This window comes from Echeneis naucrates, chromosome 11, assembly GCF_900963305.1.
Source record: "Echeneis naucrates chromosome 11, fEcheNa1.1, whole genome shotgun sequence".
NCBI lineage: Eukaryota > Metazoa > Chordata > Actinopteri > Carangiformes > Echeneidae > Echeneis > Echeneis naucrates.
The window spans coordinates 3,586,877-3,605,724 of NC_042521.1; the positions used below are offsets into that span (position 1 = coordinate 3,586,877).

Here is an 18,848-nt window from a genome sequence, read left to right on the forward strand (position 1 = left end):
TTCATGTAAAAGAAGCTGTATGATAAACATGGATAAACAGAGCACATGCTACGAGAATAAATATGAAAATAGAAAGACAAACATTAAAGGATTTATATATTTGTATTGCTGTTCACCGTTAAGTATTCTTTGGATTAGAAAAACTCTCGTGGTTACGATGCTGATTGTTTACATTCTTTTACAGAGTAATGCTACTTTGCACGTTGCATAGCTTCCAGGGAGTAACAAAAGTCAAGCTTTGTCAAGACTGAGATGATTTTTCTTTTCTTCTCTGATAAAAGTCCAACTAGTTCACAACAAAGTTCATGTTTTGTTTTGTTTTTTTCAAGTCAGCATGGAGTCCGTGTTCTTTTTCACTCGACAATGACAATAATATTTGGTGACTCCACGTACTGTGTATTGTTTTGTGCTGTAAGAGTGCAGAAAGGCTTCAGAACGCGGTTTGAGGTTTTGGGGAACGAATCAGCCGGAGAGGTTTGACATTCCCGTCTGATTTCAAATGACAATAACAAGTTGCCTTGACGGAATAACTACAATTATTACAACAGCTTCAGCTGTGATGTGACATGCCGACCAAATGTGATTTAAAGGGAGCAACTTTTGGAATAAGAAATATCTAATTCTTCCTGTTACGTGTTGAAAAGAGAGAAAACAGATTCAACTCTCAGACATTTTGCTGTTCCAACCTTATTTGGTCTGAATTACGGTGGCTAATGTCAGCAAACACGGTTTGTGCTTCTTATCACCTGCAAAAGTTGTGTTATCTCGCTTTAAAAATGCTTCTCTTTTAAATGTTGAGATTGAACTTGGGAAGCCAAACTCCAGAGGCATGTTTCAAATTCCAGTCAAAGGCACTTCTCTGTCTGTTTCTGTAAAGCCAGATATGCAAATTAAAGCAGTACACACGCCGTATATACAAATCACATAACAAATAGGCACCGAATCATTTACAAACTGCAGCAAAAAAGACATACAAAACAATTCTTGGTCCTCTAAAAGCATACTTTGTTGTTGTGTTGGGGGGTTGGCAGGTTTGGCTGCTACATACTGAATTTACTCATCTTAAAAAAAGTCATTTTATTCCTAAGATAACTTCTGCATAAAGGCATAATATATGAAAAACAAGGCACGTGTTGGACCCTGGTCATCTGGACGAAACATTTACAAAAAGCTCTCCTCCAGTTTCCTTTTGCTGCTTCTTGCACGCTGTAGTCCAAACATGTGAAGCACCGACTCAGCTTTTTTCAGGTGTTTCCCTTTTTTTTTTTTTTTTTTTTTTTTAGTTTTTTGTTTGTTTTTTTTATTTATTTTTTTTATGTTTGTTTACCGTGTCAGTTTTGTCGCTGATGGGAAACTATGCATGACTGTGGACGGAGATGCTCGACAAGTCGTTCCTGATGATCTCGTTGACTGGAAATGAAAAGAGAGAGAGAAATGGAGAGAGTCAGCATGACATGACATTATTTTAATGTTCATGTGTCTCTTCGCACTCTGATCATCTCAGCAGGACATATTTCCATCACATTTCATTTTGAATTTAGCGCTCAGACTTTTCAGGAGCTTTAAAAATGGTTGAAATCTGCAAAAATGTCATTTTTGGTGCACACATTTGCATACAGAGTCAGATCTCAGCACAAAGGTGAAGCTAATCGTGACTAATCTCCACAAATGTAAGCAGGACAAGTCGACGAGGACGAGAGCTGATACAGATGTCTGCGTTATTATGAACTACATGAATAAAATTTCAACTTCCCATCTGGAAGTGTGAAATACAGACGCTGTAAAACACCCGTCGCCTGCTCAACATCAATTAGCTGACATCATGTTTTCATGAAAATGTAACGTCCTTCTGTCACGACACTGTGAACCAAAAACATTTCACTCAGGGACGAGAAAACCAAAAAGCTGGAGCTGAAAGATACTAAATCTCTTCACGGCACGGAGAGAAAGTGCAGACTCGGGCGATAATTGGATGTTGGTTGGTCACTATAAATAACTCCTTTCATATTACACCTTACACACTTTCTGCACGAGTATTTAAATATCTGTCGGCGCAGCTTTACGGCTTGATGCAGTAATAAATAAATCGTTCTCCGAGCTCTGAGATTTCCTCTGAGCCCACCTAATGAAATCAGCTCATAGCTGAGCACCCCGGCCCTTTTTTATCAGGAGAGATGATGCAACCTCGCGCCGTCTCTGAAGGATCCAGGTGCACTTGTTTATCTGCTTTAATCAGCTGTGTGCTTTGGCGGACAGGTGGGATGATCCAAGAGCAGCTACACCAGAAAAACACACCGACATTAATCGGCTGATAAGAGAGGAAAAGGACCCATCGGTCACATTTTGCTTTTCTGCCTCACTGAAGGAGACGGTTCATTTTTCACTTCTTATCTGTTTTATTCATTTATTACTTTGAAAACAACTCCTTCCCATGTGACTCTCACTTTACTAATCAGTATCAGGGTCCAGGTTCACCCCCCACCATCCATTCAGCTCCCACGTGGATGAGAAATGTGGGGGGGGGGGGGACACCTCTGGATCCGGCCTCCAGAATCCCAGCCAGTGGGCTGAGGGAGGAATTCCCTCTGAATGACTGACCGGATGCTGGAAAAGCAGCCTGGAAACCTGAGACCGCACACACACATGCATACAATGGAAGGAATAAATCTATTTTTTAAACATTTATTTTCATCTCAGGCAGCGACCCAGCATTGGCACAACTGCCTCCAAACAGAAATACCACTCACTCACTTCCGAGCATGAAAAATGAAGTTGAGCTGTTGAAGAGTGCGTGAGGGGGGGGTTTAAAAACAAAACACACACAAAACAAGTGTCCCCATCAGCTACAGATAGATACACAAACAACCAGAGAGGAAATCAAACTGTTTAAATCAATGTGAAGGTGCCAAAACGCACCACAAATCATCCAAAGTCTGGAGCTGCTACAGAGTCTGGACGTGACCGTAAAGCGTTGATTGACTGCTCTTAATAAAACAAAGGCGAGACCTCCTGAGAGGTTTGATAACAGCAGCGATCTCACACGAGCCTGTCAGAGAAACACACTGAAGTTATTACGTGACTAAGAATAAAAGGTGCGATTCGCAGCGATACGTCTTCGTGGAGAACTTGGCAGCGCGGACAAAACTCATGAGGGAAGCAGCGGCTTTCATATTCAGGTGCTCCAAATCACTCACACTTTAATTAGCAGATTGGAGAAATGAGGAGAGACTCAACATCCTGGTTCACTTTTTCTCAAGCAAACGTTTCCCTCCTCTATCAAATACACAATCAACACGAGTGTTTTTTTATCTCCTAGATTAAATTGTCCAACAACATGCTGCAGCTCGTGAACACAGAAGAACTTAATACTGATTAGTTGAGCATTGATTCCACAAATATTTGCTAATTCCAGCTTCTCAAACGTGTAAAATTTCCTTCAGTGTTAACTGAATATCTTTTGGTTTGGGTTGAACAAATAAAGACATTTGAAAATGTCTCCTGTGGGGAATTGTGACTGTGGCGTTTTGTCTATTTTTCGACGTTCATTAGCCAAAACACTTAATGTTGGTCGTTGTTTTTTTTTTTTTTTACTTGTTCTGTAATAGTCTGTTCTCACAGCTGCTTTATCACACAAGTACAAGTTGAAGCTGTGCTAAATATAAAAGTTTTTGGTCTCGGCATATTGATTTAATTGCTTCTGTGTTGAAAAGCAGCTTGGAAGGAAGAAAACCGACGTTAAAAATCTTGTGGTCTGTTGTTTGTTTTTCAGTTTTTTAGGTTTTTAGGTAATGGGCTAAATTACAAGCCAACTGTTCTGACCTTTAGTGTGCGAATGGGCGAGGCCGACTCCTGTGCATTTATCTACAGTGGGATTTTTGACCGTTTTGACCTTCAGTTCCATCAGTAGCTGCTCTGTTATGTGAATACTAAGATGAGAGGGATCCATTTTTCTGTGTTAACGTTGAGGTCAGGTGCTTTTTAATGTTCTGTAGCCGGACAGCACGCCGCCACCGGCCATGTGAACGTGTGAATATGACCAATATTGTGAGGAAGAAATAAACACAGACATTCAGATGTGCTCGGATTGAACTGATCTGGCGTTGACCTTCTGCACATCTGGAGGAGGAAGGACGTGTCCTTTAAGGTCAGGGGACGTTATTACGCAGAGTTTTCGACGCGGACTCAGAACTGGGACGAATTTTGGACACCAGGACATCGGCAAAAGCGTTGCGTCATATCTTCGCCTGTCAAAATCACGGATGAATTATGCCATTCAGATATTCGTCCTCACGCGCCACATGTGGCAGGATGACTTTCACATGATGAAGTGGTAAAAAGAGAAGTTTTCTCAGATATAAAACAAAGAAAAGACAGGCACTAAAACTTTATCTTCCGTCCGACTGAGGCCGCAACATTTACTGTTTACTCATCTGTTGCCATGGCCCATTTTTCATCGTGCCGTCACATTTGTTGTTGAGCATCTAATTGAAAAAAAAAAAGAAGGTCAATCTATTGATCTCTAAGTGTGTTTACAACATAGTCCTAGAAATAGGCCCAGCACCAGTGTGACATCTGTGTCACGTGGCTCTTCAGCCACATCGGTCCGCTCAAGAGACATTTGACTGATAGAAATGGTGCAAACATCAAAGTCAACATCGATAAACACATTCGAGGCGGCAGTTCTGGTTTTTTCATTTTGGGCTTTTGATTTGATGTGTAGCTCTGAGTGGGTGAATCCTCACATCAGAAAACAACCTCATTGTGTTTGCAGCTCTGGAGCTTTCACTCATCACATGGTCTTCATCAGTCGTTGGACTTTTCCCACAATTTTATTCTTTTCCTGTAAGGACTTTGGCCTTAAAGCTGAGGTCAGGACCTGATGGTGACATAACCAAACCCATCAGAGCAGCTAAATGGACCTTCTAGTGAGAATATTTACTTTACTGCTGTTTTCAAAGCCGAGAATAAACTTTGAAACTCTTCTATGCCAGCACAGATGAGGAGAAACATTAAATATTTCATGGCCACTGCTGGTGAAGACCATCTGGTATGACTGAAAGCTCCTAAATAGACCTTGTGGTGAGTTTGTTTTCTCGTCCCCTATTTAAGAGACAATAGAGGCTCACTGGAAGGGACATTATTCTGAATGCGTCCTTCACTGGATTATTTGCGGATTCTGAAATAATCCTAAAATCCTCTTTCAGATAAATATCACCTGGAGAGTGAGTCTAACTTCACTGTTGTTTAAAAGCAGGAGGGTGGCGTTGGATTTGAAATAATCCAGGAACTGGTTTCCTGCCCCGTGAAGGTGGACAGCAGCTGGAGCTGACTGATACAGACCAGAGGTCCGACCAGGAAACCCCCCGAATGAGGAACTCCCAAACAATTAGCAGGTCAGCACTGTTTGCCTCATTAAGGGCTGCGACGAATCAACGTGATCCGGCCTTCAACAACACGACACGAAGGAGGAAGTGATCCGACGGCGAGATAATGAACAGCCTCAGCTGAGACACCAGAACAGAGACAATGAGAGAAAAGACTGTGAAGGAGTGGAGGAGGCGGAGAGGGGTGGGGGCAGAAAATACCACAACCACCCCCTCCTCCACAAACCCCCGTTTAATGCCACGTCAAGTCCAGGCCACAAGCCACGAGATGTTCTTGGCCCACATTACGAGGCTCCTACTGGGTTACTGCAAGTCAGTCCCACTGAGCCGAGCTGTAGTTCACCGCAGCCTGCGCCAGTTTTCTCTTTATTCCAGGTATAATTTAAAAAGAAAATGAGCGGACAATAGAGAAGAAAACTCTGTAAGCCTTTATAAAAAATAAAAGAGCTGTAGGAAGAGAGCAGACGAAACATGACCACAAGGACACTTCTTTCATACAATAAGTGACCAGATAAACGGTCAAAATAAATAAAAGTCCGTCCTATAATATCTATGTGTGCTCCGACTGTGAGCCAACAAAAACATCACAATAACCGCTGGATGGATTCTTATGTTTCTGTGGTCCCCAGAACTTGAAGACAAATGACTCGTTACTTGTTTTCTGAACAGATACGTCCAACAACGTCAGCTGCAGCTTTTGTGCTTCTAGTTAGTAAATGAAAACGTATAGTTTGTTTTAACGGATTAATGCTCCTCCCTGGAAATGATACTGACAACACAAAGTCAAGTCTTAAAATACAAAGAACAGGGGAAAAAAATCTATTATATAGTTTTATAAACGGTATTTAAACTGGGGTTGTTTTTTATTGCAGGGTTTCAACATGACATCATGATTTTCTTTTTTACTTTCTGGCCATTTATTGTATTTACGGAAGAATCAATACGTGCAACTGTGCAAGGAGTAACAGATGTGGATACTGACGAATGTAAGTAAAAATAATCCTCCAAAAAGCCGAAACTGATGAAAAAGAAAAGCTAATATTTCATGCCAATTGTTACTGTAAGATCTTATGTAAAGTCAGCGCTGTATATTTGATGTATGTGGCTGCAGATCATCTGAGGAAGAACAAGACAGTTAGAGAGGCCTCAAAATTTACGCTCATCTACTCCGTCTGTGATGATCTAAAGCCTTCTCACAAGGCCACAACACTTCATAAAAATAACACGCTTTAATGGATTTCAGGCTCAGACCTGACTTCAAAATGTTCATGTTTTGCTCATGTTACCTCCCGCTGACCGACGTCTCGGGCGCACCACTGTGCAGGATAACGTACGGCTCTGGCCGCCTCCGTCCAGACTCTCTGAGAGCCAAGGGGACGAACACAAACCTCTCCAGTCAGCAAGTTTTATGGACCGGACTGTTCACCCTGCAGCCTATAGCTCCGGCTCCGGGCCAGAGAGAGAGAGAGAGAGAGAGAGAGCGATTCAGACTTTCCATGAGCTGACAAGTTTGCGAGCTCTCTGGAGATGGCGTTTAAAAAAAAAAAAAAGGAGGGTGATCCTGATGAATCTGTGAGAGCGGCTCAAACAGGGCGAAGACATCAGCTCTGGTTCCACACAATGAGCCCACAAGCTGAGATCAAAAACACCCGGCTGTGTCACATCCATTTAAAGTCTAAAGACAGGGTGGTTCGGCATTCATGTGCTTGAATTATTCACTTATGCTATTTGCGCCAAATTGTTGTGAAATTAAAACGAAATTGCGCTAAATTCAATAAGTTAATGGCGACAGTTAAAGCAGGGATCATTACATCCTGAAAAACAGCTGGAAACACACTCGCAGTTCTTTTTTTAATGAGTGTTTTCAGTGACACTCGGCCTCTCAGCTCCTTAAAGGTCTCAGCTTGCGTTTAACAGGCATGTTTGACAAGAAATTACAGGAACTCCACACCTGAAAAAAAAGAGAAAAGAAAAAATGCTCTCATCTCTGCCAAGGGCTTTAATGAAGTGAGAAGCCGCATTTAGTTTGGAGTGTTCAGTAAAATTTCCCTCAATTCGCCAAGAAAAACAAGAGTAATTTTGGGCACGGCACCTGAGAAATATCCATGATGGCTACAGAGGGGTGCTTTAATACCTTTGAAGGTAGAAATCCTCCAGAGACACGAGCGGCCGTGGCACCGCGTTACAACATCATTACAAATCAAATCTAAAGCTCCCGCCATCCAAACGTCTCTGCCGACGCGGCTAACAAGTGTTAATGTATTTACCCAGACTGCTCAGAGGAAGTGGCAATGGGAGCAGTCTGAGTCCTGCAGTCTGCGGCCCGACAGCAGCGTCTCGTTCGCCATCGTCAGGAAGCCCGGGCCAGACGGTCCAGCAGGGGCTCTGCTGATGGATCAAAGCCCCGCCGCTCTGCGTGCTGATAGCTGCTGGTTAGTGTTTCTTCATTTACTGCACTCCCTTCCTCTCCTCATCGGGACTCAGTCGCAGCCAGGACATGGTTTTTCTTGCCCAGAGGAAGATCATTTATCCAATTTATTTCAAATCACCGCAGCTCAGAACACAAGGCCCCCGAACCTCAGCGGCGAGTGCAGAGGGCCAGAGTGGTGAGATCATAAAGTTTGTGCTCCTAAAATCCCGCTCTAGCTGAGATAAATAAAAAGGGCGTCATGTCCATTTTATCACGGAGCTCTGGGCAGGATTTAACGCCAAATATATCAAATACGAGACCACCAGGCCTCTTTGATCTAATTACCTCAGAAGTCAGATTACGAAGAACGCTGACAGCGAAGGAAAGAGGAACCACAAAAAGTGAGATGCAGGACTTTGGACAGGATCTATTCCAGTAAAAGTAGGAACTCCCAACGGCAGTGATAAAATGTTTTGGCACGGCCATCACTCCCACAGCTACCCACCTCTCCTGCAGGGGCCTAGCACGCAACCAATGCAAACACTACATCACACTTTCACAGTGAAGCCAGGTATTCAAAAGGAAAAAAATGTTGAACTACTCCTTTAAATAATAATAGGTGAGGAGATTTCAGCCAAAACGAAAGCTGAAAACTGAGGTTTCAAGGTTTAATGTTTGAGCTCCTGGCAAAGGGACCGGCGAGACATGTGATACTGATCAAAAATGCCATCAGCACCTGCAGATATAATGGTCCTTTATGCTGGAAGGTAATAAAAAAAAAGCTTTTTGTGTAGTTAATTAGAGTGTTGGAACGGCTGCTCGCTGCTAATTTTTTCCATACACTAGAAATCTAAGCAGAAGTGAGCAGTGAAACGTTTTCGCTCACCATCATCGAGGTACATCTGGTCCAGCTCCTGCGGTTCTTGTTTGATGCTGACGGCCAGCGTCGGGGGGCTGCCGTCCTCCTGGAGGGAGGGTCGCCCTCTGTCTGGCACTTTGGCGTGCTGCTGGGCGCCGGGGCTGGTGCTGCCGCCGACCGGCTGGGCTGGCGTCATGCAGTGGGCCGGAGAGAAGGCAGCGTCGGTCGGCGTGGACGGCTGCGAGGTCGGGGAGGAGGAGGAGCTGCTGGGCGGGTAGAGGCTGGGCAGCTGGTAGCGCCCGGGGGCCTCCTGGATGATGGAGATGTGAGAGATCGGGGACTGGGGGCCCTGATGGGGGACCGCCGGGCCGGCAGGGAGGCACTTGGAGAAAGGCGACGGCGTGAGGTCGTGCAGTTTGGGGCTGGTGCTCGGAGAAGAGGAGGTCGGCAGCGAGGAGGGCTTGGCTGTCAGTCTCTGCTGGCCGACAGGGTAAGCCCCGCCAACCCTGGGGTCAGAGGTCATCATCGGGGGCACGACCTGGGAGGGGAAGTACGGCTTCGGGTGCAAGGCCAGGGCGGAGCCGTGCTGGGTGCACACCAACGGGGCGTCGTAGTCGTCACGTGGCTCCGTCTTTATTGTTGGAACTGAGGCAGGAGGAGGAAGAACAGAAGGAGGAAAAGCTAAATGAGTAAACACACATAGCAACCTTCCTGCATGTGTGAGTGGGTTTGTGGCTAGGAGACCCGCTGCCAAACAAACACTCGCATCAATGAGTCTCTGTGTCTGCGCCTGAGCTCTCCCACCCAGCTGAAAATATTCACTAAACTAAAAAAAAGATGAGGAAAAAAAAAAAAAGGGGGATGACTCATCAACATGAGAAACATCCAGCAGCGTCTACAATAAAAGCTCTATTTTCTTTGGATCCCGCTCTGGTGCTAATATCCATTAAATGTGTGATATGAAATATGTCGCTCCGGCAGCAGCTTCACAGTCAGCAGGGTTCACTCATTAAAAATAAATTACTGCTGGCTCATTGAGACACAGAGAGAAAGTTTGAAGCTGCTTTTTGGACTCTGGATTCAGCTGAGAAAGACAAAATGGTGGCCCGAGAAGCGCGTCGGTGGATTGTGGTTATTGCTGAGTTCAAATGAGGCAGGGCTTGTTCTCGAGTCGCTGTGATCTTGGCTGCCGGTCCAGATTCCAGCGCAGAAAACATGTTGGACACTGAATTTTCAAATGTGGGCCATCAATCTGCCGCCGTAGCTCCTGACACGACATCGGCCTTATATAACAAGCGTCACAGTCCAGTTACAAGCAAACGACAGCGCGGCTCTGACCCCGAGCTTCATCGCTGCATCGCTGAATTGGATCTATTTCTTCTCTTCATGGCTGAGATGAAGCTGTTTTTGATTATAATACGAAACATGTGTTTGAATCCAAAAGCTCAGGCAGTAAATTACTTTTATTACTTTATTCTTCCTCGAGCACGAGTTTTTATTCTTACATTTCACTGATGCACACTGTTGTTTAGTTGTTTATCTGACTCTTTCGTGTTTTTCATGACTACAGCTGCTTCGGGATGTCTCTCGAAAAAGATATTTTTAATTTTACAGGGTGTGCCAGGCTGAATAAGGGACCAATTAGACGAAAAGGAGTGAAACTGGGACACGTCATGCCTTAGTGAAGGCTCCACTGTCAACAACTGTAAAAGAGGAACTGCGATGAGATGGTTACACCGACCGCAGGACTTAAAATAGCAAACGCACCCCTATTTTGGGCCTTCTTGGAGGAAGTGTGTCTGTCTGCCCGTGGAGGAGAGGCAGATGCACAGAAAAGGCAGCAGAAATGCAAATGTTTGCCTTGCCACAAAAGAGCGGCTGCCCTTTGTGCTTCCGGACGGTGAAAATCAGCCGTGTGTGCTGCGTGTCCCAAAATAAATCTGTTGTTTTTGTCACACCTGCTGCTGTTGCACAAAAAAAAAAAAAAAAAAAAAAAGCTAACATGATGTAATTCTGGTGCAGAACCAAACAGGAAAAATGGAGTTTTAATCATTTTTTCCCCTCTCGCTGCCCTCTGGTTCTTGTCCCTCACCCTTTAGGAGACACTGACCAGACGAGCTGCCCCCCCCCCTCTCTGTCTGTCCCCTCCCTTTGACTCTCTGCGTCCTGAGGACAATGCTCCACTTTCACGGTGGGGCACTCCGTCGCCCACGCACAGGGCTGGGCCACTTCGCCTGAATCACAGCTTTGAACCACCCACTGGATTTTCGCTCCGAGCCCAGAGCTCAATTAGCAGTGGTTTCTTCTTTCTTTTTTTTTTTTTTTTCATTTCAGTTTCGTGGGTCAGCGTTTATATTTGGCTTGGCAGTAGATTCTCTATTGAAATAATATGCTTTTCCCACGCCCCTTTCCGCACACTTGTCCAGTCGCTGCAGTGTTCGTGGAGCTACAGGTACGGAAAATAACACATTTCATGGATTTTTTTTACGTCCTCAGAACGGAGGAATTATAAAATGACTTTGTTCCTCCCAAGCATAAACCACCAGACACGAGGGAATACAAACAGTTTGGTCTCATCTTCAGACATAAAGTCCGGGCTGAAGTGTTTCTAATTTGTCTGGGATATGAAAGTCAAAAATCCAACAGTGAAGATGGGAAAGTAAAAGAAAGGCTGAGCTGTACGAGATCCTGATGACTTTTTTACAACAGTTTCATCAGAACGAAGTCATCAAGGTCACCAAAGCTACAGCAGCATAATTTAGCCTCCACTATCTGCTCCCTTGATGTTTCTAATCTGACTCACATTCTGCGTCCATATTTCTGGCCAGCTGTAAAATCACAGTGATAATATTATTTGAAATTCTCTTTGTTTGGATGATGCAACTTCATCAGAGAGGAGTCACAGCTCCATCCTGCAAAAATCCGCCCACCAAGACGAGTTCCTTATCTCTGTCCTTCCAGAGAAGTGCTGACCCGTGTTGGCCTTTTAAAGCATTATTTACTAAAAGCCAGATCTGTTGGACTCTGAGGACATTGGCGCTGCTCACCCTGAGCAGCTTTACATGTTCAATCAAGATCAGTAGGCAGAGTTACCGCTGGCGGGGATGTAGGTGAAGCGCTGATACTGGCTTCGTTTCCTCTTGCCGTTGCAGACGTAGAAGTTGACGTGGACCGGAGTGGAGAGTCTTTGGTTCCGATACGGGGGGATTTCAACCAGGAGCGAATTCTGCGAAGCAACACATTTGATCAGAAAGTAGAAATGTTTGGCGTCATTATGAATAATAAAGCTCTCTTGTTCGTTTATCTGTACTTTCATCTGCTTGGTATTATCAGTTTATTATTCTCCTTTCCTTCGCCTCCTCGGGTCTTGTGTGCTGCTGTAGCACGTAGCTCGCCTGCTGGGAACAACTGAGTTATTTCATCTTATGTTAAATATAAAAAGGCCTTTGTGCTGATGCAAACAGCAACGAGCAAAAGGTTACGAACACAACCATTTCTGGTCCGGTCATTGTTTTCATAAACACATAAAGATACCTCTCCATGGGTTAAGAAAAAAGAAAAGAGGGAAGGAAAAGGAGAAACTGAGGCTCCTTTATTCATCACTCCTGCTCCTTCATAGCTGCAGGGGGCAGCTATGCAGAAAAACATCTTTGCCAAGTTTGAAGATGAGAAACACATTAATTTTTTTAGTGGTTTAAGATGGAAAAACTATTGCGTGTCATTAATGCACGCATATTAGATTTTTTGTATTGTTTCTGACTTTGTTTGCAGGGAGAGACGGGGGGGGGGGGGGGGGGGGGGGGGGGTCAGGATTTGGATCTGTACGCCTCCTTTTGACCTTAAGTTGTGCATGTGCGTGGATGAAATCTAAAAAAAATCTGGTTGCAGTCCCAGACGAGACCATGAAGTCGAGCGAACAGAGAGGCCCGGTTGTTTGAACAGTGAATAACTGGGCTGACGTGAATGAGTTGAACTCGGGAGTGTCCACATAGTTTATTTCCCCGGCAGAGCTTCCTGCTGTCTGACGAGGGAGCGAAGGCCAGCGAGGACGGCGTTCTCCAGGTTCAGGCTGTGAACACATCTGTGAGAATATATATATATATCTATATACATGTCTGAGTGTGCTGGAGGTGCTGCTCGGTAGCCAGGGAGGAAGCCATCAGTCTGCAGAGCTGTGCTTTGGAGGACGGCTGGCCCTGACATGCACAGGTGAAAGCCGACACACGTCCTCTTAAATCACTGCAGTCGTAAAGTCAAGCGAAGCCAGATGAGGCTTTCTCGGCTCGTCTTATTCACCGCGATCCACCGATCCTTCGGAGGATTAGCTGATAAAAACCTCTGGAAACACTTTGTCTTTTCTGGGTGTAAGTTTTAATTGTGTCCAGGTTGAACAGGAAACATTTGCAGCGTTTCGCTCGCGAGGCAGGTGTCCAATATGTCAGTTTCTACAATTTATGAAAAACAAGTTTATTTTTAAAACCCAAAAATCGGACTCCAGTCGAATCATTCATATGCGTTTGAGGGTTTTTATGTGCACAGGTGTTGTAGTGATACATCATCTCAACTCGCAGAGGAGCGAGTGGACCTTTCATTTGTGCAAAAAGTCCTGACAAACGCAACAAGCATTTTTGGACTCTGATGTAAATGCCTCCAAAAATAGTAAACTAAATGACCCCCCCCCCCTCCCCCCACTTTGTCCCACGTTCGCCTCGCTGTTGGAGGAGGTCAGACCGCACAGGTGACGGAGGTGGCGAGGTATTCTCACTCTGTGGTTTTGTTCTGCGGCGTGGTGCAACAGCAGAGGTCAAACCTGGCCAAGGCAGCGTCAGTGTTTAAAATGGGAGCAATCCAGCAGACTGGCCTGAGTGGGGGGGGGGGGGGGGGGGGCTTTGTCTATTCAAGCTGACAGATGTGTCCCAGCAGTCACTGTACGAGTGTGTGAGTGTGTGAGGGAGGGAGATAAACTATGTGTTTTTGCAACGGGAAGAAACTGGGAGCAGGTGCAGCGCTTCACATATAGACACTGTCTAATCCCCCCGTCTGTCTCCCTAACCCCCCCCCCCCCCCAGCTGTCCCAGGCCAAGACAGGACACGCTGCCAAGCTCAGACTCCCACAGGTTGAAGGTTGAACTTTTGAAAACCTTTTGCACACGTTTGAAACACAATACAGCTCTTCCCAACGCCCCCCCTAAAGTCTTATTCTAGCTCCACTTCCACTCCGTCCATATTCTGCAGTGCTCATATGAAGTCTGTGGGAGCCACGCCGGGTGTAAACGGAGATCTTTTTAGGAAATGTGCTCATTCACTTTCTTCCTGAAAGCTTCGACATCTCTGTCATGTCTGCAGCAAACAGGAAGCTCCGGCCAGCAGCTGGTTAGCTTAGCTTAGCAGAAAGGCTGGAAAGGTGGGAGGGGGGTAACATGGAGCCTGGCTCTGTCCAGACGCAACCATATCCAGCGTAACTCCATAAAACTGTCATTTGTTCAGCTCGGTTTTTATAGGGATTAAATAAACGAGGTTTAATATGCCAGGTAGTCAGCTTTAGGTGGATTGTGTTATCTTCAGACGGAGGCCGGCTGGCTGCTTCCAAGCTCCTGTTGGTTTTAATGGCAGACACACGGAGCCCTTTCATTTCATCAGTGCAAGAGAATTTGTTTTAATGACTTCAGGAGCAAGTTTTCGGTTACATTCAGCACATTTACTCTGTCCTCTGACCTCCGAATCATGAACTTCTTCTATTCCTCTTTTATTTCTGTGGTGTCTTTTCAGACGGTTTCTTTTAAATGTATTATCCGAGATATCTGGAGCAGGAAATTAAAACTTAGGGTCTTTGTAGGCTCATGTGTTTGAGTGCAATTTGGACCACTCTGCTCAGTCAGCGTCTGCTGATTGAGGGGGAAGTGGATGGATCTCCAACTGCGGACAGGTAGAGAGGCTTTTCCCCCATTCAGGGTGAAACGAGCCTTTAAAGTGAACGACTTTACGTATATTCAGGCTGAATTGGCCCTTTAAAGTGAAATGCTGACTTGTGTGTTCTGTAAATCCACATCGGATGAAGTCGGCAGGATGATCTCCAGCCATCCCGCTGACTTTACTCAGAACATCTTTATTTGTTTAAATGTGAAGACTGAAAATGTTTTGTGGCTTAGATAATAGTAAAAGACAGAGAACAGCTGCTTTACTCTCACTTTCATCCAGGAATTAGAACAGATTTGTCATGATAGTCGGGTCATAAGTATCACTTACAGGCTTTGAGGCATCTCTCTCAACCTTGGCCTCGGTCTCCCAGAGATGGTGACCATCTAAAAAAAACAAAAACGAGAGAGAGAGAGAGAGAAAGAGGACAAAGAAGATTTTTCAATGACAAATCACAAAACAGTCCACCTATTCTGGCCACGAATAGAAATGAAGCCATCAAATGAGCGTGGTTAATGTTCTCTCTTACATCAGTGACACATAAAACTGAGGCTATCACGACCGTCAGTCTGTCTGACCCGCAGCTCATGAGCTCATATCCTCAGTCTAACAAACCTGAGACAGAAAGAGAGAACGAGACGACAAAACCCACAGAGAGGGGGAGAAAGAGAGAGTGAGAGTAATCTGATGCAATCCCAAAAAACCCAGAGTCATACCAGAGGGATGAGCGACATCGTTGGTGGATGAGAGAAGCCTTGACTTCATCGCCGTGTGGAATCCCTACATGCCGGAGCAGCTGGTTGGTTAGTTAATACGCAGCGACTGGAAACTGACAGCTCGCCTCAGCTTTTTCTAACCCCTTATTTCTTGTGGTCTCATAGGAATCTTTCTGTTATCCCCATATAATGATTGTTGAATGCTATTGGTATTTTTTCTCCTTTCTCGGTAATGTGTTTTTTTTTTTTCTTTTCTCTCTCTCCCTTAAACTCGCCACAATAAAGAGGTTTTTCCCATCAGGCTGTAAAAATAGGCATCGAATGAGCTGCTGGAAAGCACAGCCTTAATTTGTCATTCTTCCCAATGAGGTGTGATTCATCTACCGTTTGTCCATATCCAGGTCACAGGAGGAGCCAATCCCAGGTCACCCTGGACAGGTCGCCAACACACCAACAACCACTCGCACTCACACGTCACAGATTCATCCAAACATGGCGTCTTCGGACGGTGGGAGGAACAGAAAGGCCTCAGACCGGGAACCGAACCCACGAAACAGCACTAACCACTACGGCGCCACGCTGCCAGAGTACAACTATATTTTTACCAATTTATTAAACACAGAGGGAAACCATTGTGATTGCCTTTTAGCCCCTGGGCTCATTAATAAGGCCCCGAAAAGACGAGCAATGGCTCCAGTTTCCTTTTCCACATGAAGCCATTTTCACAGTTTACAGAAAAAAAGGTTGGTGCGCCGAGGAAGACGGAATGAGATGTGCGCCGTGTTGCTGAACGGGTCTGATAAGTGGAGGCTGTGTGGATGGATGGGGGACGTCCTGTTTGTGTGTGTGTGTGGGGGGGGGGGGGGGGGCAGCGAGGTGGCAGAGATGGAGGACGTGCCCAAACACAGCGGCAGCTTCCATTATGTCTGAGGAGAAACTGCTCTGTTTTCATCTCACTTTCCCTTTTCCTGCACTTCCACCCTTCCTGTCCGGCACTCAGTGGACTGCAGTTTTCACTGCCGATCTGCAGGATGAAGTCAAATCACCTCAACATAAAATAAAGGTTTGCACAGAAAAGCAACCAGCTGCTGTGCAGCACGAGACGAAGAGGGGAACGAGTCTGAGCAATGAGCTGTCAAATCTGGAAGCATGTTTTCAGACATTTTTCTGAATATGAACGGCCCCGCAGACTTTATTGATTATACTTAATTTAGTCACTTTTCCAGTGCACCTGCTGACAGTTATTTTGTGGAACTGGGACATGGCTGCAGTCTCAGCATTGCTTCTTGTTTCTTGCCAGGATTTTCTCCAGACCTCTGTGAGGCTGATGTGCTCGAGCATTTCGAGGCGCACCTGGCAGCAGAAGCCTCGTCTGATAACATTTCAGCGTTTCGTCGGCTCCAGACGATGATTCATCCGCAGATTGTTGTGTTGTATCTGCAGTGGCTCTCTAAGCTGTTCCACCTAAACAACGCCAAACAGTCATAAACTGAAGAGGTGCAAATGGCTGCAGAGAGTAACAGGAAGGGGTCTAAAGATGCTCTGCCACTGAAAATTGGATTTTCTGGATAAAACCGGCTGCTTTTACTGCTCCTCTGTCGGCACTGTGCAGCCCAGAACACCGAGGTGAGACCGGGTACGATAATCCGGTCACAGAGGCTGAGGGGAGGGATGCAGCAGACCATTTATCCCTCCTCACCGTCTTCTGTGTATATTTCTGATGCTGGTATGTTCAAAAACAAGGTCTAACCATATCTAAAATAAAAAAAAAAAAAAAGGTCCTTCTCCTAAATGATTTAGGAAAAGGAGAAAATCTTTTTCAGCCTGAGATATCACATGTAAACAGAATCGCTCTGTGAGCAGACACGATGTGTGGCACTGTGGATCAAACGAGCCATGTTGCGAGGAAACCCCCGAGTAAACAACAGAAACGAAGAGGAACACAGCTCGTCATACAGGAAGTTGTACAGGATGCTTGGCAGGAAGGCTCTCTGCTTGAAGGACGCATATGTCCAGAGGAGATTATTATTTTTAGACATTTTATTCTACACAGTTTTGATTTTCTCATTTTCAAAATAATACAGCGTGTATTTTACTCCAGACTAAAACTTCCATTTACTGAGTTACTTTATAATGACCAAAATGTCCTCTTTTGACTTCATTAGTGATTTTCCTGGATCACTTCAGCCGGTTCATTAAAAAGATTCATTCTGCGCTCACTGAACTGAAACACAGAAATTTATCTTTTTCTATATTTTCTTCACGACCGCTGGCTTCTGGAGGCGAAGTGCTGTCACTTTGACAAACACACCAAACCCCATTTTATAAATCTTGATCTTTTTAAACTCCCTCGGATGAGAAGTGAAGAAGCGACTCTCTCTCTTTGAATCTCTGAATGTTGGTCTTGTGCTTTTAATGTGTTTGCCAGCACAGTGTGATAAAACAAAAGAGAACTTGAAGGTGCTGTTTGTCTTCGTGGCGCTCTGGAAGTGAAACCACTGGATGAACCAGGACGCTGATTGTTGTGCTGACTCCAAGGTACAAAAATGGCCTCCGCGCAACATGGATGACGTCGATCCCGCTCGGTGTGTGAGTGTGTTGCTGCACGCTCACTCACAGCGAACTGATTAAATGATTCAGTTCAATTTCTTCGGCTAAGAAGTTATTCACAGTGTTTGGTGATCCAACACTAAGCATTACTCCCTAAACTTCGACTTTTTAAAAGCAGTTGGTGCCAAAAGTGCAGTCGCCGTCTGTCTGTGTCTTCCCTCCCACTCTGCCTCTCGCTGACTCTCTTCACTTTGGGAACATCTCCAGAAGGGAAGCCTTTGCCGTCTACGTCAATCCACGAGAGGTAAACATGTTTTTCAGATCTCCTCTCTCAGTTTCCCCTCGTCGTCTGCTTTCCTCTTTCTCTGACTCATTTCTCACATCAGTCCAGAGATAGAAATTTTTTCAATTGAGCAATTTGTTGTCTGTGCCCGGTTACTGATTGCCAGGAAACTTCTAGAGGGCCTTTTAAAAAATAAATAAGTAAAATAAAAAAGGCTCCTTGCCTTTGTTTGAAAAGAGTGTGCAGGATTATTGATAACCACAGAATGTTCCACAGTTATAGGTCAACATCTGCACCAACCCACTGAAAAAGACTTCAGTAGCACTGACTCTCCAGCTCCCCTCCTACAAACTTCAATGAGCACAACTTGGTTTCTGACTCCTTGGCCCGCTATCGAAGTTAAACAAGCTAAAAAAAAAAAAAAAAAACCCTCCCCAGAAACCACCCCGACCGTACAAACCCGCCGCCCCCTCTCCAGCTCTCACTACGCCCAAACTCCCTCCGCCTTGGCAGCGTCCCAGCCTTCACATTTCGTTAGCGATGGCCTATACAAATCGTTGCTTTCTCAGAGCAGACATAACGCAGAGCAGTCAGTGACACAGCGGCGGCCGTGTGCTGTTCAGAGTCATGGCAGCCGCAGGGGGAACAAACAATATACAATACGGTTATTTGTCATGTTGGGTTTGTAAAGGGAATCAAACAGCTCCTTGTGCTCCTTAATTGGGGCTGG

General features: G+C 45.2%; 1 protein-coding gene across 2 annotated transcripts in view; it reads right to left on the reverse strand.

The window, feature by feature from the left end:
* Nucleotides 1-1,257: 1,257 nt before the first annotated feature.
* Nucleotides 1,258-18,848, reverse strand: part of nfatc1 (nuclear factor of activated T cells 1) — a 42,141-nt gene continuing 24,550 nt past the window's right edge. For both annotated transcript variants that reach the window (XM_029514695.1, XM_029514696.1), the window contains exons 7-10: nucleotides 14,900-14,955; nucleotides 11,747-11,879; nucleotides 8,681-9,298; nucleotides 1,258-1,410 (exon numbers count right to left, since the gene is read on the reverse strand). In XM_029514695.1, coding sequence (XP_029370555.1) covers nucleotides 1,355-1,410; nucleotides 8,681-9,298; nucleotides 11,747-11,879; nucleotides 14,900-14,955 — 863 coding nt within the window. In that variant the 3' untranslated portion in view covers nucleotides 1,258-1,354. The remainder of the gene's footprint in view (nucleotides 1,411-8,680; nucleotides 9,299-11,746; nucleotides 11,880-14,899; nucleotides 14,956-18,848) is intronic.